General features: G+C 38.6%; 1 protein-coding gene across 6 annotated transcripts in view; it reads left to right on the top strand.

Moving 5' to 3' along the window:
- The window catches only part of LOC131240135 (uncharacterized), an 80,993-nt gene that overhangs the window by 33,081 nt on the left and 25,269 nt on the right, over window positions 1–22,643 (top strand). For 3 of the 6 annotated variants that reach the window (XM_058238203.1, XM_058238201.1, XM_058238202.1), the window contains 5 exons: window positions 10,185–10,241; window positions 17,007–17,134; window positions 17,206–17,274; window positions 17,864–17,949; window positions 18,695–18,804. In XM_058238203.1, coding sequence (XP_058094186.1) covers window positions 10,185–10,241; window positions 17,007–17,134; window positions 17,206–17,274; window positions 17,864–17,949; window positions 18,695–18,804 — 450 coding nt within the window. Of the gene's footprint in view, window positions 1–10,184; window positions 10,242–17,006; window positions 17,135–17,205; window positions 17,275–17,863; window positions 17,950–18,659; window positions 18,805–22,643 lie in introns of all 6 variants that reach the window. The other 3 variants (XM_058238205.1, XM_058238206.1, XM_058238204.1) reach the window with 2 other exon arrangements.

A 22,643-nucleotide genomic window follows, 5' to 3' on the forward strand; every position in this document is an offset into this window, starting at 1 on the left:
CATCATTTGATCCTTGGTCGGAGGGTATGTATAACATCCTCGGTCTCATAGTTTCTAAAAATGGGGCCTACAAATTGGTGATTGAAACTGTTGATAAAAAGGTGACTGGAAATCTTGATTGGACATAGTTCTCTATGGATGGACCATGTGCCATAATCTCCAAGTTGCGACAAGCTAACACTTCAGTTGATGGCTTTGAGGAGATGTTTGAGACAAAAAAGTCCATATTCAATGGAAAAAGGCCAAGGACTGAATTTCGAGGATCTTACAGTTTGGTGTATTTTGTGGTGTGATCTATCCATTGTAAGGCCCAGCAGATCAGCGGTCTAGATCATTAAACTGTTGGTCCTACTTGGAAATGGCTTAAGGATACTGATACAGATCCTTTGGGCCAAGGATCATATCATTCCTCAATCCTCATCTATGAAATTGTCATGTATATCTTTGTAACTAACTTGCGAAATTCTCATCAATTACCATATGAAAATGCCATGTGTTTTTACTTCAGGGAGCACCTATATGTCCTTTATTTGAGAATCCTAGTAGTTCCTAGCCTGGTTTGGATATTAAAAGAGTCAGCCAAAACTTGGCTGAGTTGACTTGGTCGAAAGTAGAGCAGGGTTTCCGTGTAGCTTTTTTTATCTTCAAAACAAGGATAGTTGTTTAGTTCTCCTATGGAGCTAGACAAGTTTTAACAACTAGGCGGATATTTTATGGCCCTACCAGACTCATTGCGGAATTAGAAATCAACTTCTGATTTCTATTTGCGTTTTCCAATGCTTTAAGCTTTCCGTGCCTCAACTCTATGTCCCTTTAAGATGTTCTCTAATCCCATTCTCCATTCCTAGTTCATGTTCCTTCTACTGATTTTTTTTTTTTTTTTGTGAGGGCTTGCAATTATCATGAGAAACTCCCCAGTTATGTATCCAATGTCATGGTTTCCTCATGCTCCTTCAAGACTGCACGGAACATTTTTATATGTTTTGATCTCTGCTTCTCTATATTTTCAGTGAAAGATTATTTGCAGCCTATTTATAGGATTCCATCTCCCGGGTGGAGGAATTGGTTTGTCTAACTATGATCCTCCATTTACTCTTCGTTCTTTGAATTTTTCTTTTAAAGGTACTAGTTGATGTTTAATTCTAGGACAGAGACTGCAATCATGCATTTGTAGTATATCAGGTAGGAAAGAAGTGGATTTATGTCTTTAGGTTGTCAAAAAGAAACGTTCGACTGGCAATCAAGGTATGCAAAAATGGTTACGTATCGGCTGTAACGGCCGATACGTAATGGTAACGGCTGGTACTGTTACGCGTTACGGGGTCGTAACGGTGACCCCCTCACTTTTTGACTCATAAGTACCCTACCTGACTCAATCTCTAATTAGATCTGAATCAATGCATCTGAATCTAAACCAATTATTTGGACCTAGATCTAGTTGAATTGGATTTGATATACAGAAGCAAGTGCCCATTAACAGTAAGGAGAGAAGTAAAATTTTTATCTTCTAAAATGTTAAGCGGTTTGCAAACTAAGTAGTGAAACGAGTGCAAGTATTAGCGAGTTTAAGTATATACTCTATTGTGTAAATGGCTTTTGGAGATTTTGGGTGGAAGATGGGGGCTATTAGAAAGGGGTGATTTCAAGTATGGAGTGGTGGTTGGAGGGTGGTTTTCCAAGTAATCGTCCTTGTACAGATTGTCAACATTCTGGAAGGTGACAATTAGATTGGATCACAAGTTCAAGGAAGGCACTGGTTTCATTTTCGGTGATGGCTTGCATATCTACTTTTGGAAGAATGCGAGGCGAATCTCTCATTGCTCAATGCTATTCAGTTGTGGGTGATTCTACAGTGTCATCTCCTCCTTGCTGTGGGAATCTTTCGAATGAGGAGTTGTATGAGTATATCAGGCTGCTCTCGCTGCTTCATAGGGATTCATGGTCGTGATGGCCGTTGCATAACAATTAACGACACGTGCCGTTGCGCAGTACGGGGTCCTAACGGCCTTTGTAAAATAAATTCGGACTGTAACAAGCCTATAACAGTCTATTACGATTACGTGTAAGTCAAGGATGTTACGTGTATATAAGTCTCCTTTCAGGGGCTATTTTCATTTCCACCCTATTTTTGTTTTGTTTTTGTTTTTTTTTTTTTTGACAATTTTTTTTTTTCCTTCTTGAGACTAATTTCAACTCGTTTCGACTAGATATGTGCAATTTTTGAAGGTTTAAACACAATATTTAAAACATTTTTGAAGAATCAAACATCTGGGATTGAATTTGGGAAAAAAATGGTAAAAATTCTCTCTGATGCAGGGACATGTGATGACCTAATCATAGATGCATGTATAATCAGGTTAAAGAATGTTCAAATAAATACACGAATCAACTAACCGTTTCCAATCAAAGGGATTAGGTAAATTTCAACAAAAAGATGAGGTCATTCTGTCAAAATCATGCCCCTTAGCATAAAATCGTGTAAATAGTAAAAAGGGAGGACATAGGGATATGAGGATATCCCAGATCTAGCATAAGTCGGTCCATAGTTAAGTTTGAATCTGATTCTACTGACTAACCATCATTCTTTTCCATTCAAACTAAAAAGGAGATATCCAAAGAGGAACGAAATGGGTGAAGAATGAAGGGTATGAGATGAAGAAAGTACAAGTCTTTTTGTCATCAAAAGAAAAGGAGGATGATTCTTACCTTTTCCTACACCTCGAAGACTTAGAAAGAATGAAACCTGATATTGGGATGAAATCCTTAACACCCAAGGGCCAATCCTGAAACCCTTGGGATGAAGAAAGTACAGGTCCTTTTATCTCTTGAATAAAGAGGAAGAAAATAGAGGAATTTCTATTCATTCAATAATAATGAAAATAAGGTTTCTCACAACGTATATATAAGTTATGTAAAAAGTAAAAGTGCACTAAAGCCCTTGAAAACAAGAAAAATAACAAAAAGACCAAAAAATAAAGAAAGTACAATAAAGCCCTTAAAACAAGAAAAAAGAACAAAAACATCTAAAACTAAAACACCCATGTGGTAGGGTGTGAAATCCGATTCATGGATCTATGGTCAGGGTGCGGTCATGCCGCTCCTGCACTCGTAGTGCGTCAGAAAATAGGTCCGATGGACTAAACATCCATCCACATCAACTCCTCCGCTTCGCTACTCTGTCGGCGACCTCTCCTCCTCTGGTACACTCTAAAGGGTGCACCACTGATGTCCGCATCACTCTCTCTCTTGTTTTTTCTTGCTGCTAATGTATTGATTCAACATTATATTACCAAATCTTGCTAAATCTATGTTCGATTTGGTGATGTTTCTATAACTTTATTTTCTTTTTTGTATTTTTTGAAAGGTTTCAAAATTTTTTTTTTCTTTTTTTTTTTCATTATAAATTTTTGGTATTCTTGCTAGTTTTATATAATATTCAGAAAATTTCAATATTTTTTCTTCGTGTGAAGTATTTGGAGTGAATATTGTTCAAATACATGAATGGAATTGGAGTTTAGATCTACACATGCACTAAATTGGTCTTTTTTATCTCTCTGTCTCTGTCTCTCTTTTTTTTTTTGGTATTTCTGGCAATTTCAAGTCATTTTTTTGGATGATTAGCGACAATTTTTAATTTTAATTTTTTCACGAAGGGAATGATTCCAAATTGTTAAGGATATGCCTTAGTGGGATGAGTTCCACTGATTGCATGAATTCTGGCCTATTCTGGGGGGCATTCAAGTGGTCTCAAATCAGCCTTACAATATATATCCGAATTTAATTTTAATTTTTTCCTCAAATTTCTTAAGGGAAATGATTTCAAATGGTTAGGGATATGAAATGAAGGGACGAGTTCCATAGATTGCATGAATTTTGGGCTATTTTAGGGGCATTTGAGTGTACCCAAATTGGGTCAACATATTCATCCAAATTTAATTTTAAACTTTTTTGTCAAATTTATATTGACTCATTGATATTAGATGTTTAGAACATTAAATATAGGAGCCTTGAAGTTAGTCTAGGCCTCTCAGGTTAATAATATCATCATGCAGCTCGGGACAACATTCTTACCAAAGAATGGCCCAGTACACCACCATAAGCATGTTCAAAATAAAAAAAAGATTACATATTTGGAATCCTCTCGTTTATTTTATTTTATTTTTTCTACTATTTTATTTATTCAAAATTTTTTGACCATTATGGGGCCATAACAATTGTTACAGGGGTCTGTAATGATCGTTATGGCCTATAATGTAATGGTTCAGCTATTACCATTATTGGATACCTTGCAGTTTGGCATCTTTACCGGGTGATTAGCACTTAAAAACCGAGGGTTCAAACCACTCCCACAAAATTTATTTGGTCGTATTGGAGCCCTCTTCATGTCATGACCTTTGCATGATTGGTTGGAAGAAACAAGGTGCTCACCATCAATAATCTCTAGAGGAAGCATATGGTGATTCCCAATATCCGTGTAATATGTATGAGGGATGCTGAGTTGGTTTACCATCTTTTTCTTCTTTGTGCATTTGTTAGAGAAGTTTGGGAGCATTTCTTTGGCATCTTTCAATATTATTGGGTGATGCTGGCCTCTCTGTTCATGGCTTTCGTTTAGCTTGTCGTGGGGGTGGAGTAGCATAAAAAGGATAGAAGCTTTGGAGGCTTTCCTTCCTAGCTGGTCTTTGGGCAATCTAGGGGGAATGGAATGACGGATGTTTCCGGAACCAGAACAGGTCGCTAGAGGAGGTTTTTAGAAGGGCAAAGTTAGATGTGAGAGCCTAGGCCTCTTCTTTTAAGGACGTTGTGGATTGTCCACTAGCTTCATTTTCTTGGTCATGTATTTGATATTTTTGTTTCGGTGTAGATATCTCATCTGTGCGCTCTTTTTTTTTTCCACTCTCTCTCTCTCTCAAAAAAAAAAGAAAAAAAAAAGAAAAAAAAAGAAAAAAAAGAGGGGGACTAGTGTAGTAGTATTATACCTGGATGGTATGATGGCAATACATAAAGCACATGCAAGTTTTTGAATGTCATTGCAGAGTACCGCTATTGTTTTTTAAGGATTTGGAATCCTTTTCAGATCTCTCATACTTAGATTTCTCGGTCTGTCCTTCATCTTCCTTAGTTTTGAGGATTGTTTGGACCCATGTCCTGGTTATGTGAATGAATATGCTTTTCGCATTCTTGGTGTCTAGGAAACCCAAATTCGATCATGAGTTGGTTTCCAGGTCATATGTCTTCTGAGGATAATTTGGAATATCAATTTCAAAACATTATTGATGCACATAAACTCCTGTTCAACAAATTGTTTTCTAGTGTAGGCTAAGAATATGATACTTATAGGCTATGGAAATTTGACATAAAGGGGACATTGCTATGTTGTACTATTTTAGAAATGTGATTGAGGGAAAAGTTGTTAAGAGCTAGAGCTAGTACAAACATCATAATCTTGACATGGGGACAGTGAAAATAAATAATAATGCCAGGCTCTTCGAGTCTGTTAATTGGAAGTTTGGAAGTAGCTTCTCTCAGAAATTTGGTTAGATGGTGATCCATTTGTATGCCTTCGTGCTTGGAGGTCTGCATGGCGATTGCCTCTCAGCGACCCAGCTTTGCTTCTTTGCCCTTTGCGGCGTGCATGCAATAATTGTTGACCCTGCTGGTATGTTAGTGGATTTGTTGTGATCCTCTGCCATGGGTGGTCCCAAAGCATGGGTAAAAGGGGAAGGTTGATGTTTGGTGGACAGCCGGTCTATAGTTGCATCAAAAGTGAAGCGAAGTGGCAACAAATTCAGGTGCGGAGCAGGGAAGTGTCGGTTTCAAAATATTGGCAAATACGAACTGCTAGGAAGCAGGATTAGGAGCGCGAGTCCGAAGTGTGATTTTTAGTAGGAGCGGCAACTAGTTAGAAGGATCGTCCAATCATAAAAATATTTCCTGCCTACCATTTAATAGCTTTCCTTATGATATGGTGATGATGGTGACGACTAAATGGTTATCCTGCCATATTTCGTACCCACCTGTGTTGTATTCTCTAGAGTCAGAAGCACCAGGGCTATACATACATGTACCATATCCTTAATCGTGCTATTTATCCGCCACATGTTCATGCAGACGTTACTTAGGATCAATTAACTCTGCAACACCCACTTTGCAATGCATTGAGTAAATGTGGGTCCGTTCAAGGAAGATGGGGCAGGTTACCGTACCATGTAAATGCAGGTCCTTGCGGGGAAGAGACAAATTGTGGGCAGCAATGGACATGCAGTGGAAATTGGCCAACTATTCAGGGATGATTGTGATCCATCAATGGTTTAAATGCTGGGAACTGATATCCTACAGTAGATGGGATTTTGTTGATGTTAATGGATATGGCATTCCATATTCCATTTGCAGGAATGAGCCACTCAGTACTCTCGTAGAGTCCAGCTTCGTGTCTATGCATATTGAGATGTGTGTCCATGTTGCTGTGCTGGTGTTGCTAAAAAGGCAAGAATCTGCAAGTCTTGGTGACACAGGCTGAACTACATCAAATGAATGCCAGTTTTTTGCCTTATTACATTAAGTCCATTCAGAACCACTGTATAATGTTTTAAATAGCGAATAGTGTGTAGCGTAGTGTTCACCCATTTGAATTTCATGATATTTGGTGTGCAACCAAACACAACCTTAAATAATGAGAAAGGGCAATGATTAAGTATAAAGGTTAAGAAAGAGCAAAGAAACTGATTTAATATTGTTACTTACATTATTTTACTAAAAGCATCGAAAAGATTAACTAATTTTTATTTAAAATAGAAAATGTAATAGATCACTGAAACCATTAATTGAGCTTAATGTTGTAGTGAAAAATAACTTCTAATTTAAGCTACACAGTGTGTGGCGTATTCTATGTAGCGTGTAGCGTATGCAAGTGTTCATGTAGCATTGGCTACATGCAACTTAAGCTATTTTCATGAGCTACGTAGTGTTAAGGCTAAACCATACTACATAGTGCAAGGTACACTTAACATAGCATAGCTATTTAAAACACGGCCACTGTATAGTGTTCAATATTCTCACTGAACTGGAAGCTACACTTAACATAGCTATTTAAAACCCTGCCACTGTATACTGTTCAGTCTTCTCACTGAACTAGGGATAAATTTTCAGACTATCTTGAAGTCACTTTTTTTTTTTTTTTTGAGAATGGACATTTCATTATTGAAAGAGGATCCCAAGGCTTATATTTACATAGTTTACAATCCCGCTAGGATCGACCCATCATTTGGATCAAAACCCTTTAAACAAGAAATCCACTACTTTCATTTATGCCCTTTTATATACATCCCCTTTTTGATCCACTTGTCTTGGAAGCACTGTGCATTCCTCTCCCTCCATATACCCCATGTTGCTTCCATCATGATTAGCTTCCACCACTTGATCTCTTTTTGTCTTATGTTCCCACTGGGCCATGCCAAAAAGGAAGCTCGTGATTGAGCCTGACATCACCCAAGGTGACCGGAAATATACAATAAATCTATCCCACAATTTCAAGGCAAAGGGGTAATGGATGAATAAGTGATCTATTGTTTCTGCCTCTTTCATGCATAATGCACAACAATTTGGGATGATATTGTCCTCTTTTGAAGATTATTGGTTGTTAGGATCTTGTTTCTCGTTGCCAACCATATGAACGTTGCCACTTTGTGAGGGGCGAGGGGCACTGCTAGACCAAACAAACGATAGTCTCCCGTGCTCTTCTCACTCGGATTAGGCTCACCAAGCAATTCATAAAAGGAACACACTAAAAAGTCTCCTGATCTCTCCAATGCCCAAACCATTGAGTCTTGCACTCCTGATTGCCATTTGAGATGATGAAGCCACTCTAATAGCTTCGAATACTTGATGCAGGACGGATAGTCTAACCTAGAATGATGCAATGAAATTTATCAATGGATTAATTATAGAAATCAGAAGACAAAATAAAGCTATTCTATCACAAGGGTAAAGAGTTCAATTATTAGAGGATGCTCTAGTTCAAGACTACCTACAATTCCATAGTGTGGGTCTTAAAGGATATTGATTAATTAGGACCTATGGAGGGTAGAACTTCCATCTGGCATAGGGATAAATCTTAATTCAAAGGAAATCACTTGGTTTTATAGGGTTTGGGTAAGTTAGGGTTAGGGTTTTAGGATTTAGGAATTGGGGTTTTGAGAATTATGTTTTTGGGAATTAGGATTTTTTGAGATAGGGTTTGGGTGTTTAGGGAATTAGGGTTTGAAGATTGGAAACGAAGAAGCAAGAAGGGGGGTCGTAGGTTGTCCATAGAGACAGGCATATGGTGTGTCCATACGGTTGTACGGATTGGGTTGTCTGTATGGTTGGGTGAGGTGACAACTTGGGAGTGGTCCGGACGGCCAGGGTGATGGTTTGGGTTAGGTTCGGAAGGGCTAGGGTGATGGTGGTGGTGGTCCTTTTTTTTTTTCTTCTTCTTCTTCTTCTTTTTTTTCCTCGAAAGGTAACACTACCATGGATTGAACCTTGGATCACTCACGCACTATATTGACTCTATCAGCTCAATGTGGCTAGGAACTCAAATTGGGCCCACTAGGCTCCATGTAATGATCACCTAGCCATAAAGAAACTGGGGCAACTCTCCTCTAATAAACTTTAAAAGGTGCTCATATGTCCTCATCAATACTCCTCTGCCTCTTCGTCCAATAAATTTTTGTGACACGATGGAGTCCACACAACGGAATCACCTAAAATGGATACGCATATGTCTATGATCACCTACAGGTCCTCAACAGCTTTGCCTTTGGCTACTAGTGGAAATTCCATGCTAAGTGGAATCTCCCCTATCCAAATATCCCCCCCCCCCAAAATCTATTCTTCTCCCATCTCCTCATGTGAATTGGATGTTGGCCTTGAACTTGTCTGTCATCACTGATAAGATTCCTTTCCACACCCTTGACGCCTTATGGAGCGATGACCTTTTGATCCACTACCCACCATCCTAAAGATCATATTTGCTAGCTATTACTTCCCACCATAAACATCCATCCGAATCGCCTTGCCAAGGAGGGCTTCATTTATCTGTCCCAATCTTTGAACTCCCGCACCGCCTTCCAATTTTTGAACTCCAGCACCACCCAATCTTTGAACCTCTGCTCCTTGCCACAGAAAATTTCTTTTTATCCGTTCCAACCTCTCAATCATTGAGGCTAGACACTTGAATAGTGACATATAGTACACGGTTAAATTTGACATTGCCTCTTTTATTAGTCAGTTTGCCCCCCAAAGAGAGGTCTTCCTTTCCATATTGACAGCTTTCTCTTTATACTTCTGATGACCTTGTCCCGTAGGTGTTATGCCGGTTTACCCATAGGTATTAAAGACATGGGTTTTTAATAGTGGTGCATATTTTGATCTAAAAATGATAAAAAATAAATTCTGAGCCCCCTTGGATAGAATGAGAAGCCCTTTTAGAGTACCTTATATTAGGGTACGTTTAGGTACTTGCTCTTTCTTTCTGTCATTCTTTAAAAAGGTTTAGTTTTTCTTATCAATGATAAAAAAGAAGAAGAATTTTTTTTTTTTTTCCAGAGTTCATGAATTGTTATTTTTTAGCATAGGAAGCAATAGGTGGACTTCAAACGCTTAATGCTAAACCCACATCCACCTCTCTCTACCTGCAATTATACATTGCGTGGGACATCTGGACTGTACATCAAGTGGGTCCACTGTTTTGGTGATCTAGCCCAAAATTCAGGCTGGCCACTCATCAGGTGGGAAGCATGGGCTACACGTGTAAAACAATAGGTGCTTTGAAAAAGATTCCCAATGGTCCATATTCAACATTTATGCATGACCTTCTTGGCAAGTGCAGTGGACTGATTTTCAGGGCTAGGTCATCTAAAGTCAGGTGCACCTAAGGCATGGTTCAGGTGTTGTGAAATGTTCTGGTGTGGCATGTGTACATGTGTATAGAGGTGCATGTCGACTTGGCAAATCTCTCCTTTCATATATCTGTTTTGATTGAGTTCCAACCTGTTTTGCTAGAGGCCTTCACATGAAACCACACTACCAATAACCTGAACCATCTTTCTAGATAGAGTCAGTAAGAAATTCTTTGAGTTACTGGGTCTTTTGGCAGGATGTCAATTCAAGTAACATTTGAGTGGTCGAACTTTTCTTTACAGGAGTTCCATTCGGTCACACTGCTGTCTTCCCTTCTAATGAAAATTACATGGCAAAAGGTATGGTTTTCCTCTCTTTCTCTCTCTCCCTCTCTAGTCCAACATTTATTTGATTACACTGGAGATAAAAGTTTGTCTCATTAAGTATTACTTCTAGTTGATTTCAACTAAAAGACAAGTTGAGTATCAAAGAGTTATCCTCTTTCTCTTACTCAAGAGAGCTTAACTGAAATGGCTTCTTCTCAATGTCGATTGTCAAGTGCTCTTCGACTCTAAAATTCTGACAGTTTTTAATTTGAAGATGAGAAAGTCAATAGAGTAATTAATTTAAGTCAGTGGGTGGCAGTGCACTATCAAAGCAAGATTTACTTTATTTACACTCAAGAAGTGGAGAAGAAGCATAGTTAGTAGTCACAAGGGCATGGGTGCATTGACACTGTTAGTAAAAGTAAAAATATAAGGGGAATGTGAATGGGACTGAGATGTTTGGAGTTGCCAAGATTCGCAGCCACACATGCCATCATGTCTCACTTGACGTGTTAGGTCACACCTTAAGTTTAATGTCAACAGTGGTCAAATTTTCAACTGTTTATTTATATTGTACATGTGGCCGACCTAATTACTGGACCAATGTGAGCTTTGGGTCAAGGCATCTACATGTTTGGACCACCTGTGAAGAAATCCCTAGTGCGCACCTTCGAGGATCTTGAAGCTTTAATCCTTTGATAATAGCTTTTAATTCGAGACATGATGGATCTTTTTCAGTAAAAACTCCAATTCTGTCAATATAATTCTTCCAAGAGTTTAAGCTATGGAGGGAACTCCCATTACCAAGAATTACACTTGACATTAGCCAAGAACATGCTTTCAACTCAGGAAGAACAACTAACCTAAACATCTAATGCCTAACCAAACCTAATCCTGTTCAACATTTTTGAGCCAAAATCTTAACATGGATTTCATTTATTTTTACTTGTATTTTTTTACCCTATTTGGTAGGTTATTATGTCCTCTCTCAGTTGCAACTTGAACTGTGGATCAGACTTCAAATATGGTCAAATAGCGGTCCAACATCAAAAGTCAAAACAGATGAGAAATTCTGAATGACATTTCTGTGTTATTTTTTGAGATGATTACTTCATTAACAAAAAGCAAGAACGACAAAAACCAAAGGAACAAAAGAAAGCTGGATGATAAGCAATCATCTAGACCAGAGCTACACAAGGCTTGATTGAGCAAATTGACATCTATGCCCCCAATTTTATGTTACCCCACATCGGAGGTGCGGAAGTAAATTCTAATGTATAATAGTTTGCTTCCCCCAATTCAATTTTAAAAAGAAAAAGAAAAAAGAAAAATCATCCATCCACATGTTATTTTGGCCCCTTGCACCAAACTTTGCAATGAAACCAAAATCCATCCGTCTTGTCCCCATAAATTAAAGGTGGATTACTTGAAGATCATCTCAAGCTTTTACTAGCTTTGGTATCCTCCTTATGGCAGGGCTAACAACTATGATGGTTAGCAACTCACAGACCAGTGCTTGAGATTGTTTGATGACATACATTGACGATTGACGAATGTGATCGACCGATGATGTAGATCGAAGAACGATATCAATCTATGACATGGGTGGATTCATGAGATTGTAAGATAACATGGGTCAGTGGTGACATCGATTGATGACATGGATCAAAGGATGAGATCATAAGGGAGATTAGTTTACTACATGTATTGAGGGCGGAGATTTGATCATTTATCTGGGCTAACCAATGTTCCAATGGTGATATTATCGGTAATATTGCCAATATTATCGGTATCGCCAGGTCAGTGATACTGATACTGAAACTGCTGGAAGTATAAAAATTTCCAAATATCGTTGATATTTTCGATAATATCAGCGGTACTTGGTGATATTATTGATATCAACAATACTTTGAGAAGAATCCCTTATAAAAGTTCTTTGGTATTGGCGATACCATCAATAATATCTCTGATACTAGGGAAACATTCGTAAATAGGCGAAAATTGACAAAATTGGGAAAATTTCCAAAATCTAAAAATTCCATTTTTTGGGAATTTTTTTTTTTGGAAATTTATTCCTTAGGTGATTTTGAACACTCTTGGTTTTTATTGAATACAAGTTTGGATTTGGCGAGAAATCCCTACTTGAAACCAAGACAGGCTAGAACTCGAAGGTGACGAAAAATCCATAGGAACTTCATTTTTTTTTTTTTTTCAAATGCATGGATTACAATGGAATCCATGTCTATGCATGATTCTTGTGCATTGACATGGATTAGTTGCATAACAATTAACATGTAGGGAAAAACCTAATGTGTTCCATTTTTATTTTGGAAAATGTGCTCTTCAGTCTTCACTATTAATTAATGTGTGTATATATATATATATATAAATCGAGTATTGGCCAATCTATTGATTGGCTGCAAGTTTATATATTTATTTTATACTTATTTTTTTGATAACACATGGTTTTTTTTTTTTTTTTGAATGATAACAGTCACTTTCATTAAAAAAGAAGAAATTACAAAAAAGATGAATTGCTCCTCTGAGATAGAGGAACAATTAGACATCAGCTAAAAACAGATTACAATCTGCTAAAGGAAAAACAAAAACACCTCATTCGGTAATATATAGAAACGAATTCTAGATATTATGGATCTCATCGAATTGGATACTCCATTAAAGCATCTCTTGTTTCTTTCTTTCCACACCGCCCACCAAACAACCAGTAGAACCATTCTTCGTAACTTTGTTTTTTGATTGCCAATGGAGACACCATGCCATGCTTTCAATAGCCTTCCCGTTGAATCTGGAAATGATCATGCCACACCGAACCAAGATAGAACTGTTGGCCAAATCTGATTTATGAGGGGGCAGTGGATGAACAGATGGTTCACAGATTCTGCGTTGTTCTTGCAACAAAGACATATATTCGTGATGATCATACCTTTCTTTCTTAAGTTGTCAACTGTCAACACCTTACCCTTACTAACCAACCAACCGAAGGCTACAATCTTTGGAGGAAGCTTGTATTTCCACACTTTGTCAGTCCAAATCTCTTTAGTAGCATCGACTTTCCCGCAGATGAGATTATATAAGGATTTGACCGAAAGAGAACCAGATTTATCGAACCTCCACAACAGTCTGTCAGGGCAAAACTGATCTGGCTTGCCATTTCCGATGCGAATGAGGAGGGCTGCAAATTCTTCTATTTCCCAATCTTGAAGATTTCTTCTATGAGCCAGATTCCACACTATCTCCTTACCTTGCAACTGATAATTGTCAGCTACCGAAATAGCCTGATTAGGAACCAAACAGTAAATATTGGGAAAATCATCTTTAAGAGTTGTATCCCCCATCCATATATCTTCCCAAAACCGAATTTTGTCACCTTTATCCACAATGAAGCCAATGCCTTTGAAAACCTCCTGCTTTGAATCTAACACCCCTTTCCATAAAGCAGAAGCCCTATAGGCCGAAGATTCCTTTGTCCACCACCCTCCTGCTGATCGATCGTATTTGTTTTTAATCACTCGGTTCCACAAGTTTCCATCTTCTGTACCCAATCTCCAGATCCACTTACCTAAGAGGGCCCGATTCATACTCCTGAGATTCCTAATACATGTGCCCCCTTCTTTGACCTGTTGACACACCATTTTCCAATCGAGCAAATGGAAATTCTTCTTACCCTCCTTACCGCACCATAGGAAATCTCGTCTCAACTTTTCAAGCCTGTCTAAAACCAAGCCCGGGATAACACATGGTTATGCCCCTATAAAATGGAAACTTATTATATATAGTTGTTTCTTTACAATATTTTGATTCTTACATGTGTAAAGATGTGTCTTTTAACATCTCCTGGAATTTCATTGAAAAATTCCACATTTTTCCAACATTTCCTCAACGTTTCCGCTAGACAACGATATTTTTTTCTGAGTAATGCGATAATATTGGCGATACTGATACATGTTTTCATATCCCTGGTCATTGATACATGTAACAATAACGATACTCTAAACACTGGGGCTAACAAATATCTATTTATGGGGTAGATGATCAATTATTAAGGGTGTAACTTGGGCGGGTTGGGTTAAGGGTCAACCCAAGCCCAACCCGATCTTAAGAGGATCCAACCTGCAACCCAACCTGAACCCAACCTGAAGTCCTCTGTACTCAACCCAACCTGACCCAAATTTTCTTAACCCGAACCCAACCTGATTTCAAATCCAGTTGGCAATTTTCAACTTGAGCCCAACCCAAGGACCTTGACAACCTGACCCGAACTTCGTTGGGTCAGTTAGGTTCGGGTTGACTGGAACTTAAGTTGCAACCCTAACCCTTACGCATTGTGCAATTAAGACATGGGATCCAATAACACAAGACCAATAGTCAATGTTTCATTTGCATTGCATTGACCAACCCTCAATTATATGTTTTACCTATGGAGCCACTCCTTAACATAGGCCCATACCAGAAGTAGGAATCACACTTAGTTGATCTCTCTTAGCATCACAATTTTAGGCTTAACAACCTGCTAAAGCAAACCACAAAAGCTCGTAAAAGAGAATGAGTCAAATTTCAAAACCCATACATACATAATCATAGGTCCTTTTGACCATTTTTACAGAAGTGGGTAAGTAGATGTTGGCTTCGAGCTTTCCCACATAGACCTCTTTTTCTTCCCTCTTAAGTGTCTCTCTTTTTAGTTTCTTTTTCTGCACTCACATGTGTATTCTGCACGTGCAATATGCCATGCTAGGCAATTAATGTTGCCATGTCGCCCCCTTTGACCCATGCTATGTGTCTCCCTTCTTCATTTTGTCACGTCTCTTTTTCTCTTGTTGACATGTGTCCCCATTTGACCCATGCCATGATTCTCCCTTTGTCCTTTTGCCATGTGTCCACCATGCCAATTGTTCCCCCTTCTCTTTTGTGCCATGTCTCCCTTTTGTCTTTTTGTGCTATGAGTTTCCTTTTGTCTTTTTGTGCTATGAGTTTCCTTTTGTCTTTTGTGCTATTGGTCCCCTTTCTCATTTGTGCCATGTTTCCCCCTTACAGAAAAATGCCATGTGTCCCTAGGAATCTCCCCCTTTATTTTCACATTTTTTGAGAAAGTGATATGTGCTCCCCCCATGCACCTTTACCCTCAAGACAATTCAAAATTACCAAGAAACCTATCTTACAGTCTTATGAGAATGTGCCTTGATTACATTTGCACATTTGCACTCAAAATCTTCTTACCCCTTAGTTCCCCGAAAATTTACCCAAAAACCAATATCCTACATCTATAATTAAGACCTCTTGTTTCTTAGCAAATGGTCCTAGACCAAAAATTCCTCTACTTCTTTGGTTCTCTACCTTCTCCTCTCTCAACTCTCTTTCTCTACCCCCTTTTGCTACAAAAAATAAGTTATCCAAAGTCTATTCCCTTTAAAGTGTAGACATGTATTTTTGTGGACGTTTGTACTGTGACTTAGTGGACCGTGTCTCTCTTATCCTCTCATTCTTTTACTTTTTATTTATTATTATTATTTTTTATTGGTCCTTTTTTTATATATGTAATTTGGCAATTCACTTAGTAATAGAAAAAGGTTGGGCGTCCAACCCTAACTGTCTCTCTTCCCAAGTGCTTTATTATCTCTAAATTGGTATTAAAGCAAAAAAATTTCTAGGGTTTCTATCTAATATTCTCTCCTTGATCTTGAATTAGGAACCTCTAGAACTCAAAAACCAAAATCCATTTTGCCATACTTCCAAATAGGTTTGCAGTGTGACTCACCTGTTCTGAAACCGGTATGATTCATCTGGAACCGGTCAGGTCATATCATCATCATCATCCAAGCCTTATCCCATCTAATTGGGGTCAGCTACATGAATCATTTTCTTTTCCATTCCACTCTAACAAGGGCCAAAACTGTAGATGACTTACCAAATTGAAAATATAATAGGATCGATTCCTAGTTGGTTGAGTAGTTGATATCTAATGGTGGCAATAAAAAACAACTCTTTCACCAAAGTGATGACTCACCTCGAATCAGTCCCAACTTGATTTGAATTGTCTTGATATAGGATGAGTTGAATGGAGTCATGGGTGAGACGGACTGAGTTGGGGATATTTATTGAATTGGGGGTGTGAGTCGAACTTGTTCCGACCAAAACCTATACAACTCTACTGAAACTGACTTGTAACCATGCTTCCAAATGAAATGACTAGTGTAATTTTGTCTCTCAATGGACCCATTACTTGTGTGGGAGACCCCCTAAAGTGATGTCATCAGCCTATCTCTCAGATTCCCACAATTATGGGTACCCTGGCTGTATTTTTCTCTTAACTGGATAAAATGATCTCAGAATACCATGATATTGAGCTTGTTGGAGAGCTAGCTCAATAAGCTTCCACATACGACTATTTTTGTGTCATTCCTATGTTGTCTGACCCTAGAGTCTGAGTCAACTTTTAGATTACAAAGATATGGTACCATTGGAATACAGGAATAAACTACTTTTTTGGGCTTTCCTGTGAAAGGGTTTAGGACCACCTTGGACTACAACAGATGAGAAAAAATGATCTTTTAAATGCCCAGAATTAGTTCTTTACTAATCACATATTTCATCCTTCATTTCAACCGTTATCGTGTTTTGAGTAATAATTTAAACAAATTTCTTGTATATGGGCTCATTTATGCCTTATTTTATCGCTTTAGGCATGAAATCGTGCACTCACTGTTGGAATGTCATGTGATGGTGTCATTTCGTTATTGTGACTTTTCCATCTAACTTTGAATGCATAAACTTGTGTAGGTCTGACATTTCGCCACAATTTGTATCCCTCATACAAGAGTAACCGCAGCCCTACACCTGATACCGTTGTCCAGGGACTTCAGTATCTGAAAGCATCCATCAAGGCAATGTCCATCAAAGTAATTGAGGTAAATAGCATGGTTGTATGTGATCAGTCAAGAGTGGGATGGCATGGTTGCTAATATGCAATTAATAGCAGGTTCCAGGTGTTGAAGCGGACGATGTGATTGGAACTTTGGCTGTAAATAGTGTTGCTGCTGGGTTCAAGGTATTTGTTTTTTGAATGTCACCATGTTGCTTCTTAATATTGAAGGAAACATACCAATAGAGCTAGCGATCATATGGGCAATCTATGGTTCATTGACAACAATATTGTAATGCTACTTGGAATTCCTCTTCCTTTTCTTTGTGTCTTCTGTAACATTCACCTTATTAGTTAGTAAAACTGCTGTTGGTATTGCCAAAAGTGCATACTGTAATTTTATCACAGGTAGGGCAGCGACCACTTGGCCCATGATAATGAGTAATCATGGAAATCAAGTGGCTCCTCCTCCCATCTCAAGTTTTATGAGGTAACTGTGGTTGCTCTGGGAAAGCTTTTTCGTGATGTATGTTGCAGAAGATATTACAACTGGATACTGTGGGATCAGCCACAATTGATATTCCAATTGGACATACTAAGCATACTGAACTTGCTTCAATCATATCGTATGATTTGAGCAGGATGGCACCCCAATACCTGACTTACTGTAATATTGCGATTACCAGTAGAACATGATCATTCAAAGGGAATTGATATATTTCATTTCCTTGCATTTAGATGCTACAATTTTAACTGTATCATGCCATTGACACAGGTACGGGTTGTTTCTCCTGACAAAGATTTCTTTCAGATTTTATCTCCTTCATTACGCCTTCTACGAATCAATCCACGTGGGCCTCAGTTAGTATCATGATCATTTGGCCATTTTATGCATCACTTTTTTTAAAGGATTTTCTTCCTTTGATGGACATGCCTTTTTCGAGGATTACCTATCATTGCAAAGGTGTTTTTTAGGGAAAGTAACTGGGGTCAGACCTTTTTCGGTAGATATTAAGCGCCTTTATCCCCATACATGTGGCATGCATGCATGATATCTGAACTGTTCATCTGATGGACCCCACTTAGATGGGTGATGGGTCAAACCTAAAATACACTGGCAGGGTGATTCTAGCCTGCCAATCAGACTTTTTCCATTTGATGTGAACCATTGATCCTAATTTTTCCAACTGTTCATTTGTAATGCTCAAAAGTCCTCAGATCAGGTGGCTAGGATCATTGAGCAGGTGTGGCTTTTGGGGTACAGCAAATCTACAGCATGCCAACCAGATGAATAATCTGGATCTCATGTTTGTGCGCCACGTGTACAGGGATGAGTGATCAATATCAGAGAAAGAAGTGTCTAATATAGGCTCCTTTCCCAAAAGTATAAGATTCTGCAAAAAGTTTTAGTGGTGGTTTGATATCTGCAAAGGAATGTTATATTTAGAAGTCTCTTTGCTCTTTAAAATTCCTCAAAAAATAAGTTCTGGAAATGTTGAGGATATCAGTATACATTTAGTCCAATCTAGCTTTCTGTATGCTGATTTTTTATTCTTGTATTTCTAGTGCAGTTGGGGCTAACGTCATTGATGGGTTGCTTGCATAGGATGGCTTCATTTGGACTGGAGGACTTTGCTAAAAAATATGGGGCTTTGAAACCTTCTCAATTTGTTGATTTGGTTGCACTTATGGGTGACAAAGTTGATAACATCCCAGGTTTTGTTTTTGATCCAATGTTTAGTTTTTTTTTTCCCTTTTCTTTTCTTTTCTTTTCATGATGCGTAGCATTAATGGCTTTTCTTAAAAGGGTAGCATCACTCAATGGCTTTCAAAATGTTGGACTTGCTGAATGTTCCTCATTATGAGGATGTGCATTTGGGGTACTCTCTGCCCCTACGTAGCTCTGTTTTGCTTGGCTTTTAATAATAAATGTCACTTGTCAGAAAAAAAAAGGAAGAAAAGAAAAGGGATTTTGATGGATCAAAATGCAGAGAACACAGATCCTATAGTCTCCTCAAAAGAGTCAGGGGTTTCTTTGGAAGCTACCTAAATTTAAAATCTACTTCATAAATAATCATCTTCATCATCTTTACGGCCTTGTTGCAGGTATCTGTTGCCAGCTTTGTTATTGTTACTACGCAAAGTTCAATGATTTATTGCCAACCTGACATCAACCCTCCTTTTACTGGGATGGGTAGGGCTGTCAATGGGTGCCCAGACCTGCAGGTACCCAATGGCCTGACCCGATCTTAACGGATTCAGGTGCAACCTTTTGGACTCGTTAAGAATCGGAGTTGGGTTTTGCTCTCACCTTTTTGGACCCAGTTAAAATTTGGCTCTAGCTGGGTCCAAGTCAGGTCCTTCGACTTGGAACCGGTTAAAATCAGGTTGGGCTGAGTCAAGTTGGGTCTGGGTCAGGTCCAGTTTGTTTTATTATTAATAGTTTATATATTGATTATTCTGGCAAAGGAAGGGTGTTTCTAAGCTGCACGCATTTAAGAGAGTCTGTTTACACACGAAGGCATGTGTTATTGTGGCATGTGTGCGCGATATAATCCTTCCATTGGGTAGCCTGACGATGTAAATGATCTTATTTGACTCAAAACATAAGATCCAAAGACCTGAAGGGTACCCAAACCCGATTAGATTCCGGATCTTCAAGAATAAGACCTGGATCCAGCAAGACCTGGACCTAGTTAGCATGGGTATGGGTACTATAGGACCCGACCATTGACAGCACTAGGCATGGGGAGTGGCTGGTGCATCATTATCAAGTGGAGTTCGATTACTGTATTATAGCATCCTTTGTGGAATTTATTTTTCTATAAGAAAATAAATTTGACAGAGGATCAATGTGAGTTATTCTCCTTATCAGTCAAGTTCAAGATGGTTGTGTTTATTACACAGGCTCACTAAGCAGGTAACCCGGTAGATTCTATGGACACTGTAATACCCAGTGTTCAAATTGTCGACGAAATGTCGATATTATCGGCGATAATATCGGTGTCGCTAGTCTAGCGATACCAAAACCCCAATTTTTCGTTTCTCTTCCTATTATCGGCGAAAAATCAGAGATATTGTCGATAATTTTGGATTATCGCCGAGAATATCGACCGTAGCCACCAACCATGCAGCCAACAACCCATTTTTTCGATAAATAGGTAAAAATAAGGGGAAAAAAAAATCAAAAAATCGCTTTGATTTCGCTGTTTTTGCAAATACGTGAGAGTGATAGCGTACCTGGTTAATCGAAACTCACAGCTCGGAAGAATGCCTCCTGTCGATCTTCGAACATTGCAAAGAGGTAAGAAAAACCTCAAAATCCCCTTTCCCTTTTCCATTTGAAGCTTGAAATTTCGGCGAAAAATCAGCGATTTTGGGAATTTCCTCGCGATTTGGGAATGATATAGGGTTTCGAAACCCTCCCTCAAAAACCCCCTTTCTTCGGCAAGAATCCCTCGCGAACGACGTTTAGGGCTTTCTTCCTCTTTTTTTTCTTTGTTTTTTTATTTTTTTTTCTTTATTTCGGGCTCGATATGAGGACGCGGATTGGCTGGTGTACCTTACACTAGCTGTATACCTGCTGTATTGACGTCAGCAAGTTAAGTGGGTCTGATGATGAGGTATGTGTTATATCCAGACCGTTAATCCATTTGGCGAGCTCGTCTTAAGGAGTTAGAAGAAAAATAAGACAGATCTAACTATCAAGTGGACCACACTGCAAAAAGCAGTGGGAAATTGAACGTCTACCATTGAAACACGTTTTTGGGTCACAGAAGTTTTGGATCAATATGAAATTTGTTTTTCCTCTTCATTCATGTCTTTGTGACATTATGAACAGATTGGAAGGAAAATAAATGTTACGGTGGTCCCTGGGAAGATTTCAACGGTGTACATCAATCTTCCCGCAGTTTTGTGTGGTGGGGTCCACTAAAGCAAGCTTTGGATCTGCCTCATTCTCTGGGTAATGCCTTAAAATAATATCTCCAAATGAATGGACATGATGGATACAACATATACATCCTAGTAGGGTCCACGGAACTTGGTGACGTGTAGCGAGTGTCACTACGTCAGTATCTAATCCCCGTCCGGTTTTTACGCGGAAAGCAGATTGCGTACTGAGTTAAACGTTCTTATCGTATCGAGTAAACTCTATTAGGCCCACCGTGAATGCATCTGGTCCATCCACGCCATCCATCCGTTTATCCATATTATTTTAGGGGTTGAGACCAAAATTTAAGCATACCCAAAGATCAAGTGGACCATATCATTGGAAACAGTTGGAATAATAACTTCCACCGTTGAAACATTTCTTGGGCCCACAGTGATGTTTATTTGTCATCCAACCTGTTCATAAGATCACACAGACATGGATGAAGGGAAAACACAAATACAAGCTTGATCCAAAACTTTTGTGGCCCCCAAGAAATTTTTAACAGTAGATGTTCAATTCACACTGTTTCCCATTATGTGTTCCACTTGAGGTTTGGATATAGTTCATTTTTACGCTCAAGCCCAAAATTTACTTATTAAAATGATTGGACAAAGTGGATAAAATACATAAATCATGGTGGATCCCACAGAGTTTACACATTACGCTTAACTTATTGAGTTACTTGGTACGCAATCCGCTTCCTTTCAACATAAGTGGTGTGTGGACGTCACCAAGTTTTGTGGACCCCACCATGATGTATGTGTTATATCCACATGGTCCATCCAATTAGCGAGATCATTTTAGATAGTGAACCCAAAAATGAGGCAGATCCAAAGCTAGGGTGGACCACACCGCCAAGGCAATGGGGACAATGATTCCTACCGTTGAAACCTTCCTAGGCGCCATGGCCCACAGTGGTGTTTATTTGTCATCCAAGTTGTTCATAAGATCACACGGGGATGGATGAAGGTAAGATACAAAAATGACATGGATCCAAAACTTTTGTAGCCCCTAATAATTTTTCAATGGTAGGCATGTTCAATTCACATCATTTCCTGTGGTGTGGTCCATTTGAGCATTGGATATGCTTCTTCTTTGGGATCAAGCCTTAAAATTATCTTGTAAAATGGATGGATGGGATGGATAAAATACATAAATCACAATGGGCCCCACACAGTGATAAGCGTACTGATTTATACGTGTCACTTGTTTGTATCCGTGGATTGATGGGTCGATGTTATGTGGAGCCATCATAATGATAAATATTTTATCAATGTTGTCCATTTATTTTGATAGATAATTTTAAGGCATGAGTCTAAAATGAGACAGATTTGCATGACTGCATCTCAGGTGGACCACACTAAAGGAAACAGTGGCGATTAAATGCTCACCATTAAAAACTTCATAGGGCCATTGTAATGGGTTTTGTTTTTTTTTTTGCCATCCAACCTCTTGATTAGGTTACATAGATCTTGATGAAGCGAAAACACGGTTTAGATTATGTTAAAATTTGCCACATGTACCATTTTCAAATGTTAGGTATCAAGCATCATACACAGCCAAAGTATCAAATACCACACTGATTGGATAATCTAATCCATCCTTGATTTGGCATCTTTGA

This window comes from Magnolia sinica, chromosome 3 (genome assembly GCF_029962835.1).
Source record: "Magnolia sinica isolate HGM2019 chromosome 3, MsV1, whole genome shotgun sequence".
In the NCBI taxonomy this organism is placed as follows: domain Eukaryota; kingdom Viridiplantae; phylum Streptophyta; class Magnoliopsida; order Magnoliales; family Magnoliaceae; genus Magnolia; species Magnolia sinica.